This window comes from Aphelocoma coerulescens, chromosome 7 (genome assembly GCF_041296385.1).
Source record: "Aphelocoma coerulescens isolate FSJ_1873_10779 chromosome 7, UR_Acoe_1.0, whole genome shotgun sequence".
Lineage (NCBI taxonomy): Eukaryota > Metazoa > Chordata > Aves > Passeriformes > Corvidae > Aphelocoma > Aphelocoma coerulescens.
Genome location: NC_091021.1, coordinates 22,754,064 through 22,772,986, shown reverse-complemented (window position 1 = coordinate 22,772,986; position 18,923 = coordinate 22,754,064). Strand labels below are relative to the sequence as shown.

Genomic DNA, 18,923 nt, shown 5'->3' with positions numbered 1-18,923 from the left:
TAATAATGAGCTCTCACAGCAAACACACTCTTCCCTTCCCCCTTTCCCTTCCTTCTATCTCACAATAAAATCATCTCCTTCAATTTGCCATGATCGTCGCGACCAGGAGCCAGGTGATTATCCTAATTAATGTCTATCTAATTAAATTACTGTCAGCGGTTAACCAATGGCAGAAGCCGTTTCATCCTCTCCACAAGCAGCAAGATCAAAAGTGAGTCTTTCCTGATTGCTGCATAGTGTCAATTGGCCAATCTCTTCTCCCTGGGAAGGGAAGGGAAAAAAAAAAAAAAAAAAAAAAAAAAAAAAAAAAAAAAAAAGTAAATCAAACGTTTGGGAAGCATTTGGTAGATGAAGTGCTTTCTGCCTAGTGTGGGTCCCAGGATGTCTAGCTTCTGATACTAAGAAGCCCTTTCAGATCCAGGGACTGAAGGGTTATTACTGTGGTGCTAGAGCTATGCAGCTGGAGCATTGTCTTTCTCCCTCTATCATGCTCTCCAAGAAATTTCTCAATGTGAGCAGCAGTTACCCACATGCAGGCGGATCTGAGCTTGCCTTGCATGATCATCCCATTATCTCGACCACTGACAACCTGGAGAGAAGTTCACCTTTGAAAAAAATTACCAGGGGGATGACGAATCAGTCAGATACAGACAATTTTCCTGACTCCAAGGACACACCAGGGGACGTCCAGAGAAATAAACTCTCTCCCGTCTTGGACGGGGTCTCTGAGCTTCGTCACAGTTTCGATGGATCTGCTGCAGATCGCTATCTGCTCTCTCAGTCCAGCCAGCCCCAGTCTGCTGCCTCTGCTCCTAGTACCATGTTCCCTTATCCCAGCCAGCATGGACCTGCTCACCCAGCCTTCTCCATCGCCAGCCCCAGCCGCTACATGGCTCATCATCCTGTGATCACCAACGGAGCTTATAACAGCCTCCTATCCAACTCTTCTCCGCAAGGCTACCCCACGGCGGGCTACCCGTACCCCCAGCAGTATGGCCATTCCTACCAAGGGGCACCTTTCTACCAGTTCTCCTCCACCCAGCCGGGGCTGGTTCCCGGCAAGGCTCAGGTCTACCTGTGCAACAGGCCACTCTGGCTGAAATTTCACCGGCACCAGACGGAGATGATCATCACGAAGCAGGGAAGGTAAGCCACCGCGCGGACCTTTCTGGGTGTCGGGGCTGAGCCGCGGACTTCGCCGGGGGAGCCGCCCGGAGCCTCCGCCGCCCCGGCGGAGCCGTCCGCCCGTCACCGGGGCCCCTGCCCTGCTCGCCGGGAGCGCCGGTGCCGGTCCCCGCCGGAGTTGGTCCCTGCCGGAGACGGTCCCCGCCGGGGCAGCCCTCTCTGCCTCCCCGCAAGTTCCCGCGCCCGCTGCCCTCATCCCTTCCCCGCGGAAAGCTCGACGCTCCAGGGAGGGGGTTTATTTTGATTTTTATTTCCCGGTCGCTATCGGGAGCCGTGAGGATAAAGCACAACGGCTGGTTCCTCCGCGTGTGCCTGTCGCTGCCGGTGGCTTGCTTTCCTTCTTCCTTTTCTTTTTTTTTCCCTTTTTTCTTTTTTCTTTCTTTTTTTTTTTTTTTTTTTTTTTTAGGCGCATGTTCCCTTTCCTAAGCTTTAATATTTCTGGTCTCGACCCTACGGCTCACTACAATATTTTTGTGGATGTAATTTTGGCGGATCCCAATCACTGGAGATTTCAGGGAGGCAAATGGGTTCCTTGCGGCAAGGCGGACACCAATGTACAAGGCAAGTTCCTCCAATTAACACTTTTCCCGACACATATGTAGGTGAGAATGATTAATTAATGCCTTTGCGGACTAGCTCTGGCAACTTCTTAAACGCAAATGGGCCAACGATTTTTTTTTTTTTTTAAAGGAAAGAAAGGAGGGTGGAGAAGAAAGTAAAAGGTGTTCGGAAAAAAACTCTTTTAATCCTTTTCTTTTAAAATGAAGGGAGTTTTGGCATTAAAATATTGGTAACTTCACGGGGTCCTTCGCCCTCGTGTGCGGATGCAGCGGCAGAACAGGGGTACAGGCGAGAACTGTGATGTGGTTGTGTTTTTTGTTGTTTTGCTTAGGAAACCGGGTGTATATGCATCCCGACTCCCCCAACACGGGAGCCCACTGGATGCGTCAGGAAATCTCCTTTGGGAAACTAAAACTTACAAACAATAAAGGAGCATCAAACAACAACGGGCAGGTCAGTGCGGGAAGGCAGACGCTGCCAGAATTATTTTTATTGCTTCAGTTAAAATCCTACCGTTTCCGAAAGGACGTGGGGTTTTTTTGTTGTTTTGGGGTTTTTTTTAGATAGTGTCGTTAGGTGAAAATAAAAGGGGGGTGGTGGTGAGAAAGTCCTCCCATTTTATTTTGCCACGGGCCTCGTCGGCCCTGAGCGCGTTGCTCAAGCTGACACCGCTGTCCGGTGCGGCCGGGGAAGTCCGCAACCGTCCCGGGGAGGCGGCGGCCAGCGGGCATCGCTCTCCTTCTCGCACTAATTTCTTCTTTTTTCCCTGCGTCCCCCTCCCTCCTTTTGCCATGCCTGACAGATGGTGGTTTTGCAGTCCCTTCACAAGTACCAACCTCGCTTGCATGTGGTGGAGGTGAACGAAGACGGGACGGAGGATACCAATCAGCCGGGCAGAGTGCAGACATTCACGTTCCCCGAGACGCAGTTCATAGCCGTCACCGCCTACCAAAACACCGATGTAAAGAGCTCCCTAGTTTATTCCCCTCGCGGTCCCCCCGCTCCCCGCAAGGCATCCCACCAGGGACGGCCCGGTTGCTGCCCACCCTCCCCTGGGTCTCCGGCGCCAGGAGATGGGGCTCCCTGTTCCCCGTTGTGTGGCATCGCTCCCTGGCCGTCCCGAGGGCGGCCGCAGCCGCTCGGGCCGCCTTCGCCCCAGGAGCCCCCTCCGGGCGTCTGCAGCGGCATCGTCCTCCCCCGCCCAGGACGGGCGCGATCCGGCCCCTCCGTCCGGGGCTGGGCGCTGGCCCGCGGCGTTTATCTCCCAGTCGGAAACAGCTTAGTTAGCTGTTAAGCTGTTATCTTAAGCTTTAAGTCTGCAAAGATCAATTAACATCCTCATTGATTGCGCCCGGGGGTGACGGAGCAACTTCCTCAAATTAAAAGCTCGTTAATGCCTGGATGCGTTTCGTAGTGGTCTGGCTTTGCTACAGACTGGTGCCCCCTTTTCAAATGACATATGTTCAGTCCACATTCTCGCTTTAATTATTTTGCTTGATGCAAATGCAAACTCCTAGTTACCATTCTGCGGTACGTTTTGCCTAATTTCTGGATTTCAATATATTTATACCCATGCACTAGGAATGCTGAACACGTCTCAAAATATGGGGTTAAATATTGAATTCTTTTGTACTTTTTACAACAACGTAAATCTTAAAATTAGATGGCGATGTCTATAAGCATGCCAGAGCTTATTTTTCACGGTTTAAAGGCAATATGACTGACTAGAGTAAAGCTTGGTCCTTTAAAAACCTGTTGGCTGCAGTGAGGTATATTTTTCAGGCTTTCACAATGTGTGCTCTGCTCCTCTTTTTCCCTAGATCACACAGCTGAAAATAGATCACAACCCTTTCGCGAAAGGATTCCGAGACAATTATGATACGTAAGTAAACCGGATTTTTACTATCTTTCTGCCGGCTGCACACACATGTCAAAGGGGGGAGATTTAGGATGAGGGCTGGCTCGTTTCACACCGAGATATGTAATGTCAGGCTTTTCCAGAGCCCTCCGGGAGGGAAGCACGCGCCCGCTCCGGCACAGGGGCTGTCCCTGCAGCGAGGCCCTACGCAGGCCTGAGGCCGCTTCCGCGCCTGGGGCCGCGCTGCCCGCACCTGAGTCCGCATCTCGCTTTGGCACTTGCGGCGGTTTTGTTGTTGGTTTTTCCTGGCACGTATCTTGGCGCCTCTTTCCAAGCTTCCGTTTCATTTGCGTGTAAGGGCTCCGAAAGCAGCACCCGAGCAGCAGGGGCTCAGTCCCCGGCAACCCGCCGGGTCTGCATCATCCCGGGCTCTGCAGAGCCGGGGTCCGGAGGCAAACATCTTCGTCTTGTTTTCTTCTTCTCCGGGATTGGATTTTTTCCCCCCTTCTCCCTTCTGGGTGGAGCTAAAGCCTTTGAAGTTTTAAACGCGGTTTGTCCGTGTTCTGCCTCTGCCCGTCCGCCTCCGAGGCGTTCCCAGCCGCTTGACCCCCCGGCCTTGACCCCGCGCCACACGCGGCTGGTGCCCCTCCGACTGCAGCTCCAGGGCGGCATCAACACTCCTGCCGCCGCCTTTCCCGGCCCTCGGGACAAATACGGGGATATCCCGGCCTGCAGGCGCTGCGGGCAGGGGCCCGAGGTGCGGCCCGCCCGGCATCCCCTAGCCCAGCTTGGGGCAGCGGGAGGTGGCGGCCGTAGGGCGGCCCATACACCCAGGAGAGCGGGCGGCTTGGGATGTCGCCTGTCCCACTGCAAGCTCTGGTCTGTGGGATGGGCCCCCGGCTTTGAGGAGGAAAACCTTTTCCCTCTCTGAACTGTGGCGGTGAGCAGCCTCACTTGGCCTCGAGCGCCTCATCCCGTGCGTACCTTCAGCGCCTGCTTCAGCCTCTCCGCTGGACCGCGGTCCAGCAGCCACCAGCAGCAGGTTTTCAGAGCAAGGGTGGAAACGACGCCAAGAGATGAATTAGTGCGGGAGGGGCCCGGGGCCGAGCTCCAGCTCTCCCCAGGGAGCAGCTTGTGGTGCGGCCGCTCTTGCCCAGGGGCGGGGGTCGCGGAGGCTGTGGCGGGGAGCAGGGCCGCCGCCGGGAGGACAGCGGCCGTTCCTGGTGCCACAGAGGGCGGCAGCCGAGCCTGCCCGCTCTCCGGGAGCTCTGCGAGAGTATGTGCGGCCTTTGGAAAGGCTGCGTGGCCTTCGCCCCCAGCCAAAAGTGCTCTTCTCTTTTTGATAGGGAAAAACTTTATAGGGCGTCACTTGAAAGGAGACGGGGGGAGGGGGAAGCTTCAATGTTGTCTAGCACGTTGAATTTGTTTAAGGGCCAAGTTTATTTTGGATAAGAAATTCCAGGAGGCGTGGAGGGTTAATTAAAGCACAGTTTTAGCCTGAATTAAATACAGATAGTAGTTATTCATCCATTAAAGTTTTTATAATCGCAAATTACAGCCCAGCATGGGAGAATTATATATAGGCCAAGCAGGGAACACTGGAAGTGTCTGGCTTTACATTTCCTACAGTAGGTGTTTAAAGATTAGCTTAATTTAAACTCAGCAAAATGTTGATGGTTCGTCTGTGACTCCCAATAATAAGTGTTAAACAGCCGATAGAATTCCGTAGTCTGCCACTCATGCTGTTCGCGGCAAATGACCGGGCTGCCTGTTGCGCATGTGGTGGGGCCGGTCAATGTGTCACCGCGCGGGATTCCATGCCTTTGGGTTGTGGGTTCCGACCGGACAGAGGGATCTCAGCCCCGTCAAGGAATGGCCAACCTGTTCCGAATGATTTGTTCTCCATGTTTGCCCCCGTCTTTCCTCTTCCCCGTTAAAGGCCCTCGGCACTACTGATGCCGGAGGCCAAGCCCGGAGAGGAGGCTCTCGGCCGGGCAGGAGCGCGCTGGGACGGCGCCGTCCCGTTCGTACCCCGAGGGCCGCGTTCGGCCGGGTGCCGCGCCGAGGAGGCCGCCGGGCTGCGGCGGACACCCAGCTCTCTCCCCTTCTCTTGGGCAGGATCTACACGGGCTGCGACATGGACCGGCTGACGCCTTCCCCCAACGACTCGCCCCGCTCGCAGATCGTGCCCGGGGCCCGCTACGCCATGGCCGGCTCCTTCCTCCAGGACCAGTTCGTGAGTAACTACGCCAAGTCCCGCTTCCACCCCGGGGCAGGAGCCGGCCCGGGGCCCGGCGCCGACCGCAGCGTGCCCCACACCAACGGGCTGCTCTCCCCACAGCAAGCCGAGGACCCGGGGGCCCCCTCGCCGCAGCGCTGGTTCGTCGCCCCCGCCAACAACCGCCTCGACTTCGCCGCCTCCGCCTACGACACGGCCACCGACTTCGCCGGCAACGCGGCCACGCTGCTGTCCTACGCGGCCGCGGGCGTCAAGGCGCTGCCGCTGCAGGCGGCCGGCTGCGCCGGGCGGCCGCTGGGCTACTACGCCGACCCCTCGGGCTGGGGGGCCCGCAGCCCCCCGCAGTACTGCAGCAAGTCCGGCTCCGTGCTCTCCTGCTGGCCCAACAGCGCGGCGGCGGCGCGCATGGCCGCCGGCAACCCCTACCTAGGGGAGGAGGCGGAGAGCCTGGCCCCCGAGCGGTCCCCCTTGCCGGGCGCCGAGGACTCCAAGCCCAAAGATTTGTCCGACTCCAGCTGGATCGAGACGCCGTCGTCCATTAAGTCCATCGACTCCTCCGATTCTGGGATTTACGAGCAGGCCAAAAGGAGGCGGATCTCCCCCTCGGACACCCCGGTGTCCGAGAGCTCCTCGCCCCTCAAGAGCGAGGTGCTCACCCAGCGGGACTGCGAAAAGACCTGCGCCAAGGACATCGGCTATTACGGCTTCTACTCGCACAGCTAGGCGCGGCCGCCGGCCCGCCGTCCTTTTGCACAATAACTCCTCCGCGTTAGCGCACTGACCCCCTCCCCTAGCTGCCCCATCCGTGCCCCGGCCCGGCCCGGCAGGGAGGCAGGCAGGGAGGCTGAGCCGCGGCCGCCGCCGCCCCCCCGCCCCGCTCCCCGGCCGGCCCGGTCCGGCGGCGCCCCGGGGGCGCGGGGGGTACTGCCGCACCGAAACCCACTGATCAGTAGGATGCTTAGACTCTCAAACCGTACAGCGCTTCCTTCCTTTTACCACGGATGGATTCTAGGGGAAACAGTAATAGTGGGGAAAACAGCCTGTGAAATGCCTGTACATAGTATTTATTTTATTGTAACAGATTACTTTTCTTTGGTTCAGTTTATTTATTGTTTGGATTTTTTTGTTTTGTTTTCATTGTTAAGTCACAAAACTTAGATCCTGTTTAAATTTCTTTACCCCATTCCCCATTCTTTGCTCCCTCTTCCTCGTGCCCCTCCCCAGGTAAACACTTTTCCTAAATGCCTCTGAAAATGTAAGTGGTCCATAGCTGTAGCAGCGAGTAATGGGTTTCTCACTTTCTCTCCAATTCCTCGCATGAAATAATTACGCGGTGCCCTGGGCTAACACAGCTAAGGAATAGCTCAGCTTTCCCTTCAAAAGAACAGAAATACGTCTCATGGGAAAGTCGATTAAAGGAGCATAATGCCTTCCAAAACCAAAATTACCTGCCTCTTATTTTTCTTTGAAAGGAATAGCTCGAGATCAGCAATATTATTATTTTTGTGGTATCCCCCTTCCCCTGCCCCCAAGTGCCAAATCCATTACTGGTCCCCGCAGGTGCCAAATATGCTAACAAACTATTTTCAAATTTCTTTGCAGTTTCCCCCTCTTTCTTTATATCATTGTAAATCTTTGTAATGAATAATCTTAAAAAAAAAAGAAAAAAAAGAAAAAAAAAAAGAAAAAAGATATAGACGACTGAATTGTTGGTAACCATAGTGTAGTCCAGTGAAGATGAGTTGTGAGTTGTATATTTTACTGCATTTAGTTTTGGAATTGACTTTTTCATAAAGTAGCTAACCGAGATCTGACTTCCTGGGGACTCAAATGCACATCGAAAGTAAGAGTGATCATTCTTGTAAACCTCTTATCATACTATTGAAGGAGAACTAATATCCCTCCAGGACTCCCCCCCCGGCGAAGCAGAATAGTAAGTCTTCGAATTTTGAGTAGCAAATCTATACAATTAATGCATTTTTATATGGAAGAAAAAAAAAAAAACAACTACGAACTGAAATATGCATCAGGCTAAATATTCAGTCTAGATTACACTCGACGGGGAAATTTCCTAATAGAAATTCAGGGTCATAAACGTGTGTATATTTTTGACTCTTCTGTAAATCGAATGTTGTGATTTTTATATTTGTTCTGTTACGTCTGTGGAACTGAATAATTTATACCAGTACATGCTCCATTGAGAAATGTTTCGGTTTTTGCCCGTTTGTATCGTCTGTGTATAACAAGTAAAATAAACCTGGCAAAACGTTAACGTCGTGTTGGAAAAAGCACTTCGCCGTTTTGCAAATAAGAGATCGGGTGAGGCCAAGGGGAGGAGGCTGGCGGACTCTTCCGCTCTCGGTCCGCCGCGAGGCTCTGGAGCGGGAGTCCCATCGCTGCTCTCCCTGACGGAGCTGGTCCACTTGCCCCGCGTTTGTTCTTTTTTTTCTTTTTTTTTGGGGGAGCCTGGGGGGGTGGGTGGAAGAGCGTAGGGGACAGTGCTTACACCTCGTGGCCAAGCGTGGAGGTTTGCAGTCGGTGAAAGAGGGAGATGAAACCCCGTCGGTTTTGAGAGGTTTATAATTATCCCCGTGTTTGACGCTTAAAAACCCTGACAGCACTTTGCAGGCGGGAGAGGTGCCTGGCGCGGGGCGGGGGGTGCCATCGCTGGCGGAGCAGAGGCGAGGGACAAAAAGCTGCCCGCCCGCAGCCTCCCCTCGCTTTCCCAGGGCGGGGGCTGCCCTGGTGGAGCCCCACGGTGCCCCCAAGGCGGGCGCCCTTTCGGGGGAGCAGCTTGCCCTACTGGGCGGGAGCGGAGTCCCCACTCTTGCAGCACTACCTCTCCCTCTGCGACCTTGACTCTGCCCCCTTTAGAGACAACCACCTGTGGGCTTTAGAACAGGCGCCGGCCCGGCACCTGCGTGGGCCGAGTCCGCGGGGGCTGGGGGGTAGCAGGCTGGGTTTGCTCCTGATTCCGCAGTAGGGTAAGCGCGGTGTGGAGCCGTCAGAAGGATTCTGTTCTGCCGCGGTACTGACGGGGGGCATCTGAGGAGCCCAATTGCGTTCCGTTCCCTCCACCCCCGCCAAGGTCCTCCACCCCCGAGCGAGGCCCTGCGCACCCAGAGCCTCCGCTGCCCTCTGCGGCCGCGCGGCCGCCGACCTGTGCCGGCGGCGGGGAGCGGTGCCCGCCCCGCGGTGCCCGCCCCGCGGTGCCGTCGGGCTCCAGACGCTGTCCTGGGACGTCTCCCTGAGAGGGGACGTGGGGGCAGTGCCCCCCGGGCTCGCCCCTCGGAGGAGCGCGGGCGATGCGCGCCCTTCCCCGGCCGCCTTTTCCCGAGCGGCGGGGGCCGGGGCGCCGCACGCGTCTCCCCGCGCATCGCCCGCACCTCTCCGCCTCTCGCAGGCCCCGGCTGCCCCCTCAGCGGCGCCCTGAGGGGCTGTCGCGGCGCCCTGCCCGGGCCTTCCTGCACCCTAAATAACCCATGGCATGTTCCCGGCCCTCCTTCCCCACTCTCGGCCAGCAAAAGCCGCCCCCTTCTCCTCCCCGGCGCTGCCAGTCCCGCTGCGCTGCCCCCCGAGAGGGCAAAGGGAGCGGCCCGAGGCACCGCGGCGTTCCCCGCCCGCCTCGCCTCTGCTGCCGCGGTGCCGGGGCTGCTGCCCGCCGGGCGGTCACCCCGGGCAGACCGCTCCTCAGGGGGGTTCCGCTAGGTTTCGTTTACAGGGGGTTATCCAGCGGGTCCGGAATAAATACGTAACGTGTGACAGGTCTGAACAAAATTCTTTCCTGTGCGTGAGTGGTTGATGTTATTCCATAACTATTTGGACAGGATAATTCCATAACTATTTATGCGAGAGACTGGAAGAGATAAGGGCTGCAGAAGTTAAAAAGGCTATTTCCTGTCGGTAGGTCACTTTGTTACTATTATAATTTCTTAGAATATTATTTTTAGAGGTGCACCTGTATATCTGCTAAACATATGTTTACCAACACGTTAAAGCGTTTGCGTTCACCGAGGAGTGAATGCGCGGGTTTTGACCCGGTGTGTTTAAATTGCAGCGTGTGCAGTTTAGTTGGAGCAAACCCCCGTGTATGAATTTGTCAGAACAGCAATTAATTGCATGAATTTTACGTGAAGTATAATTAGTAGTATTATTCTAGGCATGCTGAATGGGTTTTAATTTAATTGTTGTGTAAAATAATCAATTTAATTGCCCTTCCTTTATTTTATATAACACAAAATCAAGCTCCAATATGTAGAAAGTAATTCAAAGTTCCTATTGGTAATACTTTCTATGATGTTTCACATTAATACTATATCAAATGTAATACAGTGATTTACGCTCTACAGATTTTGCACGAGTACGCTATGCATATTTGATGACACATTGCATATTTTAACAAGGTTTTTAATGACTGATTGAAATGTTTGCTAAGATATTTTTTAAGAGCTGGAGGAGAAATGGTTGTGGAAAATGTGTGTAATAGAATAGTGATAAGGATGGGAGGGTTTTGATTGACAGTATGAGGAAGCAGATGGATGACTAGGTAGGTCAGAGGTAAAGATGCCTTTGACAGCTTTTTAAGTTCCTTTGGCCATTTTGGTCCAATGAATCATGCAAAACATGTGTACATTACCAAACTGATGTCTCTGCATCGTTTACTGTTGGAATCCTCATCTTTTCAAACCCACCCTAACCTTCTTTCATCACCACTTGACGTGCTATGTCTAAACTAGATTGCAAGATCCTAAGAAGGCAAGAATCTGTCTTGTATTACTTGTCAGCAAAAAAAAAAAAAAAAAAAAAAAGAAAAAAAAAAGAAAAAAAGAGAAAAAAATTAGGGAAAAAAAAAATCATGTAATCCTATGGAGCTAGAAGAACAACTGCGACAGATTGGCAGAATAGGCGTAAGGTGGGACACGTTCTTCTTAATTTTCACTGTCTGGTCATCACTCCTCTTCCCTAGGTAGTGCTCAAGGGAGATGTGGTGAACAATGATTTTTCTTTTTTTATTCCCCCAAATGGCATAATCTGAATTTTCATAAATCTGATAAGAGACCTAATTGCATAATTTTCCTTTTAACATTATGCAGTGAGTGCTGTTGTGATAGTTAAAAAGGTTTTCATTGCAGTCTTTTTCAGGTGCTTTGTATGTCCCTCACAAATTACTTTGTCAACTGGAAATGCTCTGATTTTACCCTGTAAAAGGTTACTGTTTTTGGAAATCTTGTTTAATTGCATAGGACAATTTTAAAATCTTGGTGATACAAAAAAAGAATGTGTGTGTTTTGGGAAAAGCAGAAAGAAAGGATTTTGCATGAAAGCACACTTTCCAGGTACTTTCTGTGCAGAATGGACACAAGTTTTCATTCCAAGTATTAAAACTTGTCATAAATGCGGTTTTCAGTAGGGAATGTGTCACTTGCTAAGATACGGGGGCAAAGTCAAAGAAAAAAATATTGAAACAGCAGAGTGATAAGTAGAGGGAAGGCAGCAGACTGTTTGCATTCAGTACCCAGCTCTTTCCAGATAATATATTTGTGGTAGGTCTAGAGAGCTGCACAGCTCACTAGTAACGTTTCATGCTTTTATCAGAGTGCGTATTAATCTGGAAATGCAAACAAAAGCATCTCTTATTTCAGAGCAGGGTGGCTTGAAAGCTGCCCATTTGTTCAAATATGCATGTCTGAAAAAAACAGATATTGGTTGAAATAAATGTATTTACCTCTTGAATTTTTGAGCATATGTAATATTTTACTTCTTGGATGTAGAATAATTATGAATCCATTAGAATCCAAGGCTGCCATTGCTGATTAGATGTAACTTTTGACCTTATAAAATATATTACACAATAAAACCTGTGATGTTTTATTCATGCTATCACTGTGATTTGTCATAGTTGGAGTGTTTCTAATTCTAAGGGGCTGATGTGAGTATGAATGATCTTCCTGGTCTTAAGTTGACTTTTTAGGCCAATTTTTTTTTTTTTTTTTGGAACCGAAGGCAAAAGGGATGAAAACGTCAGGTACTTTACTTCTGTGTAAAACTGTCTATACTATTACATGGATAGTAAGCTTTAAATAAGAAACAGCTGGTAATGACTTTGAATCCGTTTTAAGAGACATTTTAGGTAAAATGTTGATAGCTTGTAAATGTGTATTTCTGCCTTAGTCTCTGATCGTGCATACAAGTTCATATGTGTGAACAACGTAAAGTAAGAGGTCAGTCCTACAAAGACTATTCACTTGTCTAAAAATTCACAGACATAAATGTTTTCAGGATCAAGGCCTTTTTCAATAATTGTGATAGTCGTGTACCTTGAAGTGACTGACTAATTTAGGATACACTTAATAATTTGATTTTTTTTTAATATAGCAGAAACATTGATGAGTTACCAAAGCACATCATCCAAGCTCTTACTTCAGTCATTTGAAATACAATTTTTTGGCTTGTTTGGGTAATTTTTTTTTTAACTGACGGCACTGGCACATAATTTAAACTTTCTAAAAGTCACGTCAGTTTCTGTGGGCCATGCTATGGAATTCAGTTTTGTAAGTAAGCTTCTTTCTTTAATCGTATTTTGTTATACATTGGCTGCTTTTGTTTATCCAGAAAGCAGATAATGGTCTGGGACTGAAGGGTGAAAGAGCAACACGGATATTTTGAGTTGAGAGAAATTTCATGCTGCTGAAAGGTGTCCTAGTTTAGATGAAGACAGCCACCCACCCACTGAGAATTAAACTGAAATCATAAATGTAAGCTAAAAAACATATTTTGTGATTGATCAACACCCCTATTACAGCTTATTTCCCTTCGTTGAAATGTTTGCTGTCACATTTTTGACTTCCAACTCAAAATATCGGTGTTGCTCTCTCACCCTTCGGTCCCAGACCTCCTGCTGGAGACACTGCGGAAATATGGTGGCCCTCTCTGGCCCTGGGGAAAGTTGTGGCTCATCCTGCACTGTCTGGGAAGTCCATTTGAGGGCCTGGCAGGAGCACCTCCTGTCTTGCCTCTTGCTCTGTGATCGGTGCCTGCACGTCACTAACTGAGATCTGTGGTGCAGTGACACAGAGAAAGAACCGCTCCTCACACTGCATCTCCCCTCGGCAAACCCTTCAGGCATCTCCCCTCTCCCCAAATTCCCACTGCTTTCCCACTATACTTCTAAAGCATGAGGGGTTTGTACATAGGTGTTACTTTAAGCTTTGTGTAAGCTCTCTCCTGGAAGCTCAGTTTACTCTTAACTAGGAGAAGGAACATTTCCCTTGAATTAGATGCAGGGTATTGAGGAAGAGGTAAAGGGCTTTGCTTTCTATTGTCAGTTCCTGACTTTCTAGTGGAACCCACTGTGTATAACTGATGAGTGTAGGGACATTTTTCAAAAACCTCCAAGTGGTTTAGTCACCTGTGTTTAGAAATTATGGAAATCTCACTGAAAAATCTCCAGTGCTTGTGGTTCTAAATGACTTTCACACTTTTTACAGTTTTATTCTTGGGCACATCACCGAGCAGTTATTTCAGTTATGCATTGAGGATGGCATTTGTTGCAGAGTTAGGGTCAGAACAGCATGGATTAAATCCTCAGCTGGTGTATAGTTATGTCATTTTATGGGCTTCAGTGGTTCAATACTGCTTCGTATTGAAACAATCTGATTGTCCCCTCTTGTGGTTTAGATACTATCCAAAGCAGGTGCTGCTTGATGGAAAGAACAGGACCAAGTATTAATTGATATACAAACTGATATACTAATTTGTTTCTCCAGTGTTAAAATAATTATGAAAACATAAATAGATATCTTACTCTACTTACATTTTTGTCTCCATTTAGATTATAAGAATAATTGAAGCTTCCTTCCTGCTTATTGTCAAGGTTGATCCTGATGATTTAATTGTCTTAATAATTGAATCAAAAGCAATTTTTTCAGTGTGTGTAATACAAGAATTTTCCCCCTTTTGGGGGAAATATTTAGGCCAGCTATATTCTTTTAATATAAAAGTATTGTTCAGAAATTGAATGGAAAGGAGTTATTTCAACTCTTCTTATAAGTGTTTAGGATTTTGTAATGCCCAAATCCTTTTCACCTTCTCTGAAGTGTTATCTAGTGTAGCTCATTTTTCCCTTTGTGTTAAATACTAAAAAACCCTCTGATGTTACATTTAGTATTGTATTTTAAATATTTCGGTATTTCAGTTGCTGTATTTCCACATATTGTTCACTTATAACTTCTTTCTGATCATTATATAATTGAAAATTATTTTAAAATCATGTTTTTTTTTAAATCACAAACAAATTCATTTGTAAAAGCAGATGTAAACTCAAGTAATGTGAAATGTAATGGCAGAAATAAAATATGGGCCTGTAAAAATTAACATTATTTTAATGGCATGAGGATATAAGATTTCTTCAGGACTTCATTGCCCCATAGGCCATTCAGCCAGATGTAACCTGAAAGGCCAAACCCTAAAGTAGTCCTTTACTGGTATATGTTTATTTTCCAAATACTCTCTAACTGGAGAAACAAAAATGATTGTCCTGTAACAGTGTAAAGTTTAGTGTATATGTGCACATAAGCCTTTGTAGGATCAGGACCCAAGTCTGTTCTGCTTCGGCAGTACTCTCTGTTGTGGGTTTTGGGGCGGTATTTTTTCCTCCTGGTAATTAAAATGCAGTTCTGTCACTGCGGTCACATTTCCCAGTTATAGAGGGACAAGGGCAATGCCTGTGCTAAATACACAATGTGCTAAACAGCAGCTATATTTAATTTTGACTTTGTTTTAATATCTACAGTTGCCTCAGGATAAGGATCTAGGAGATTTCAAGTGTAGTTCTGTGTACTCAACCCTTTTCACGAGGGTTGCTTTGCTGTCAGCTCAGCTCTCTGAAGTCACTTGGATTGTGATGGTGCTGTTGCATGGGAAAGGCTGCCAGGCTGGTGGGTGCAAGGCCAGGACAGCAGGAAGCTGGTGATCCCTTTCACAGGCAGGTAGGAGCTGGGCTTACCTCTAACCCAAAACCTACTCTCCCCGAGGTGTTTAGGATAATGCATGCGATCGCTGAATTCCCGGAGGGCGAAGCAGCAGAGCTCCAAGCTGATGCACATACACCAGTAGTCCCCAGACAGCTTCTGGTCTCTTCCCCTGGTAGATCTCAAAGCTTCCCAGGAGCTCCAGCCCCTGCCTTTCTCTCCACCACCCTTTTCCTTACTGGGGAGCACTTTACTGGCTCTTCCATGGCTTGTTGTGTTTAGAACCTGAGCATGTAGACGAGTGCTTTCTCCTGTAACTCCTTCTGTGGAGGATGCTTAAACAAGGAAAACCTTGCTCAGGATTAGTGAAGAGGATGAGATCCATGCAAGGCTGCTTTCTTTTGTACCCAAACTTCTAAATTTGCATTTACATACATTTTCTTGTGATTGTAAAGGGTTTACCTCATATAAAACATTTAACATGACACATTTTATAAGAATGTACAATGTAAAACATTTTTAGCATTTGTAGTTGTATAATCAGCGTCCGTTTCTGAGTTTTTTCTTCAGCAGCATGTAACAGGTGAACTCCTATTTTTATGGGTGTTGCATTATAATTTATGGGGCCTCTGCTGATCTAACTTTGATTTGTAATAGCTTTTTGACTAAAAAAAATTGGAATTTTAGCACCATTTTCAAAAAGGTTACTGGCAAGAAAAGATCTTAAAATAACCTACTCAAAATTTATTATTTTATAAAAAATGTAAGAAAAGTGTGTCATGTTAAGTCAATACAGAATTTATCTACAGGATTAAACGTTGCCTCAGATAATATTATTTCTGAATAATAGAAGAACATTCTATAACTAATATGAATATTTTTTGGGTTACACATATGCACTGTTTTGCCCGAGAAATACTGAGGTTTATGTTTTTTGGTTTCATTTTTTTTTCCCATAGAAAAGTAGTCAGTGTAATGCAGCTTTTTCTTCTGTATTTTTCCCCATCTTGGTGTCCTCTTATCACTCATCAGAGATTTAGGAGCAACTCAGCTAGTGCTTTTATTCCATGCCATCACATTTTTCTTCCTTTTTGCTTTGTGTAAGATTAGGTTGTTATTATTATATTTGCAATATCCTTTGCAAAGTTTCATCTTGTATTACAATGCCTGCAATGACAAACCACAGCTAGTCTGAGACTGGGAATATTTTTCCCGAGTGTCTCCACCATCAGTCTATGGTGTGTGTATGTCAGTTTTACCGAAAGCTTGGATAGGGTATCAGCTGTCACTGAAACTTGTCTAGATTTATATTCTAGCTGTAAACCTCACAACTGTGTGAAGACTAGCCTCTGCAATCTAGGCGATGAAACTTCGAAATTCTTCCTCGCGGCTGTTACTGGTGGCTTTGTTTCTGACAGCTTCTAATTTTCTGTACATAATAAAATCAATTATTTTGCATGTATATGCTAAAGCTAGAGGCTGTTTTTTGACTGTGCATGCTACAATTAGTTATGTAAATAGCAGCATATGCTACAAGTTTTCAGTGCTCACCCTGTCTTTACAGAAGTGTTGGCTCAGGCTCTGCTTTGAAGTTAGTTGGCAGAGGTGTTTGGTGCTCCATGGCTCAGGCTTTGAAGGCATTGCTTTCTTCGGCAGCTCTCTCTCATGTTTAGCGTTTCAGCCTATAGTACCTGTGTGTACACCAAAGCCAACTCATGCCTTGACTGCATGAGGGATTTTGGTAGTCAGACTTTTAAGCTTCCCCATATTTTTCTTGATTCACTATGGGGGTATGCTGGTAATCGTGTGCTATTGAACACCTCCTGTCTGTGTACATCCATCTTCTCCCTATCCCACTTGAACTATTTCTTCAAGTTGGAACTTATGTTTCTGCCTAATGATTTCTAAACCAGACCTTTCCAGATACTTTGGGGTATTTAATTAGGTTAAATTATAATTTATTCCCATGTGAAACCCTTATTATTGCAGTCTTTTCAATATCATCAAATACTTCTTTTATTTTGCAAAATACTTCAGCTGCAGAGTGTAATCCAAAAGGTAGGTTGCTTTCTACAACTGCCTGAAAGGAGGTGATAGTGAGGTGGGTGTTGGTGTCTTCTGCCATGTCTCAAGAAAAAGGATAAGAGGAAATGGCCTTATTTTGCACTGGGGAAAGTTCAGATTAGATATTGGGGAAAAAATTTCACTGAAAGACTGGTTAGGCATTGGAAGAAGTTTCCCAGGGAGGTGGTGGAGTTCTTTCTGGAAACATTCAAGGGGAGTCTGGATGTGGCATTCAGGGTATGGATATGGTTTAGAGGTGACTGTGGTGGTGCTGGGTTGGTGGTTGCAACTGATGATCCTGAAGGTTTCTTACAGACTTGATGATTCTGTGATTCTGTAAAGCAGGACACTCCAAGTGGTGTTTTAAAAGTGCTCACATGCAATTGGTTTGGTTTTTTTCCCTGTAAGATTCTTCTGGAGCACTGATAAAGCACTCAGTGTGGAGCAGGTTTCGACCTCTGAATCTTAAATTACAGCCTTTCCTGGTATGAGTAAGAAAACCAGACAGGTTTGTTAAAGCCTATTGTCTATTACCTTTCTGCTAGCTCCTTGTATAGGGGAGATATTACTTAAAGATAATTTTGGTTAAGAGTTTATGTTGTGGCATCTACTAATAGAGAATATTTGCTAGATATGCACGTTCCTCCAGAATTCATTAATAAGGTTAACTTATCTCTTAAGTTAGCTCTGTGCTAGTACTTCTGAGAATCATGTATCTTTTGTATTTATGTGGTAACACCTTACTGCTGAGGGCATGTGATAGTAAAGCTGCAATGCAATCGTAAACAGGAGCTTCATGGCTGGTGTCAGACTGAATTTAGCTGCTGTGAAAAGCCTCTGAAAAAAAGAATTCCAACAAGATGTGTGAGAAGCCAAGCCCCTATTGTGGATTAACCAAAGAAGTCATTAGATATTTTGAAGACTAGCTGATAGACTACTATCTAAGAAGTAAATAATTCAGAGTCTGCTGGGGGCATAAGACTGAAAATATGCTGAGTTAATATATGTCATCATAGGTGAGGAAAGATCCTGAATCTAACACAGTAAAATAATAAAGTTATTTTTCTAAAAAAAGGAGCTGGCATAGTCTGAAGAGTGAAAAAGAAAGTGCTATAGCACAGTGTAATTGACGAGCTGGGTTGGTAGAAATAGAATTACAAAACCAGAGACCAATCATTAAGTAGTACAAGCAACAGTCTTCCATCAAAATCCTTTGTCTATTTTCTTCTACCAGGATCATTAGCTAGTGATTACATGTGTGGGACCTCTTATTTTAGAGAAGGACAAGGGTTACTCCTTGAGCTGAAGATTTTAATTCCTGCATATTGCTAAACAGTTGCATTACTCTCTTCTTTGAGAGAGTGTTTGTTAGTACACACCCTCTACTTTGCCATAGATAAAATATTCACATCTTCCTATTTCTGAACATGTATGGTGGGTCTTGAAGGAGGAAATTGAAGTGACAAAGTGACCTGTTAGTCTAAGAGCAGCTACTTAAAAATCACAGAATCATAGAACATCCTCAGCTGGAGGGGACCCACAAGGAACATTGAGTCCAAATCCTGAGTCTCCACAGGACAACCCCAAAACACACATAATTTAACTAAGATGTTGGTAACCATACTTCTTAAAATTCCTTTTTTAGCCTTTTGCTCAACTTAAATTTATCTTTTAAAACCCATAACATTAAACATATGCAACATCTATGCATATGCAAATACTTAGAAACCAACTATAATTATGTTAATTGTATTATTGATAAGGTAAATGATAAATGTAGAAGTCAATACGTTAATTTGGCCTGATTAATGGCTTAAAATGCTGCTTTTGTAAGTATTTTTTTTTCTTTGAAAGTAAACCTAGTCTCCAAATGTATTTAAAATGTTAATAAACTATTAAATGAACAAGTAACACTATATTCAACATTTTTACACCATTTCTACAGTGGGTAAAATTGTAGTATAAAGTTGGTGTATACTCGATAACAATTTACATGTTTATTTTACCATCTGGTAAATGTGTAAACGATATTTTGAGAAGCACATTT

The 18,923-nt window shown here is 46.8% G+C and overlaps 1 protein-coding gene across 1 annotated transcript; it reads left to right on the top strand.

The window, feature by feature from the left end:
- The first annotated feature begins 387 nt into the window (after positions 1-387).
- Positions 388-6,566, top strand: TBR1 (T-box brain transcription factor 1). Its single transcript, XM_069021558.1, has 6 exons — positions 388-1,146; positions 1,592-1,746; positions 2,078-2,199; positions 2,549-2,707; positions 3,567-3,628; positions 5,723-6,566. The coding sequence occupies exons 1-6, from the start codon at positions 455-457 to the stop codon at positions 6,564-6,566; spliced, it is 2,034 nt and encodes a 677-aa protein (XP_068877659.1). The 5' UTR covers positions 388-454.
- Positions 6,567-18,923: the final 12,357 nt, after the last annotated feature.

Bases quoted from the DNA above. Each gene is read 5' to 3' on its own strand.
- TBR1 (XM_069021558.1), top strand. From the start codon at position 455: ATGCAGCTGGAGCATTGTCTTTCTCCCTCTATCATGCTCTCCAAGAAA. The intron at 2,200-2,548 runs GTCAGTGCGGGA...CATGCCTGACAG, and splicing joins CATCAAACAACAACGGGCAG to ATGGTGGTTTTGCAGTCCCT. The intron at 3,629-5,722 runs GTAAGTAAACCG...TCTCTTGGGCAG, and splicing joins TTCCGAGACAATTATGATAC to GATCTACACGGGCTGCGACA.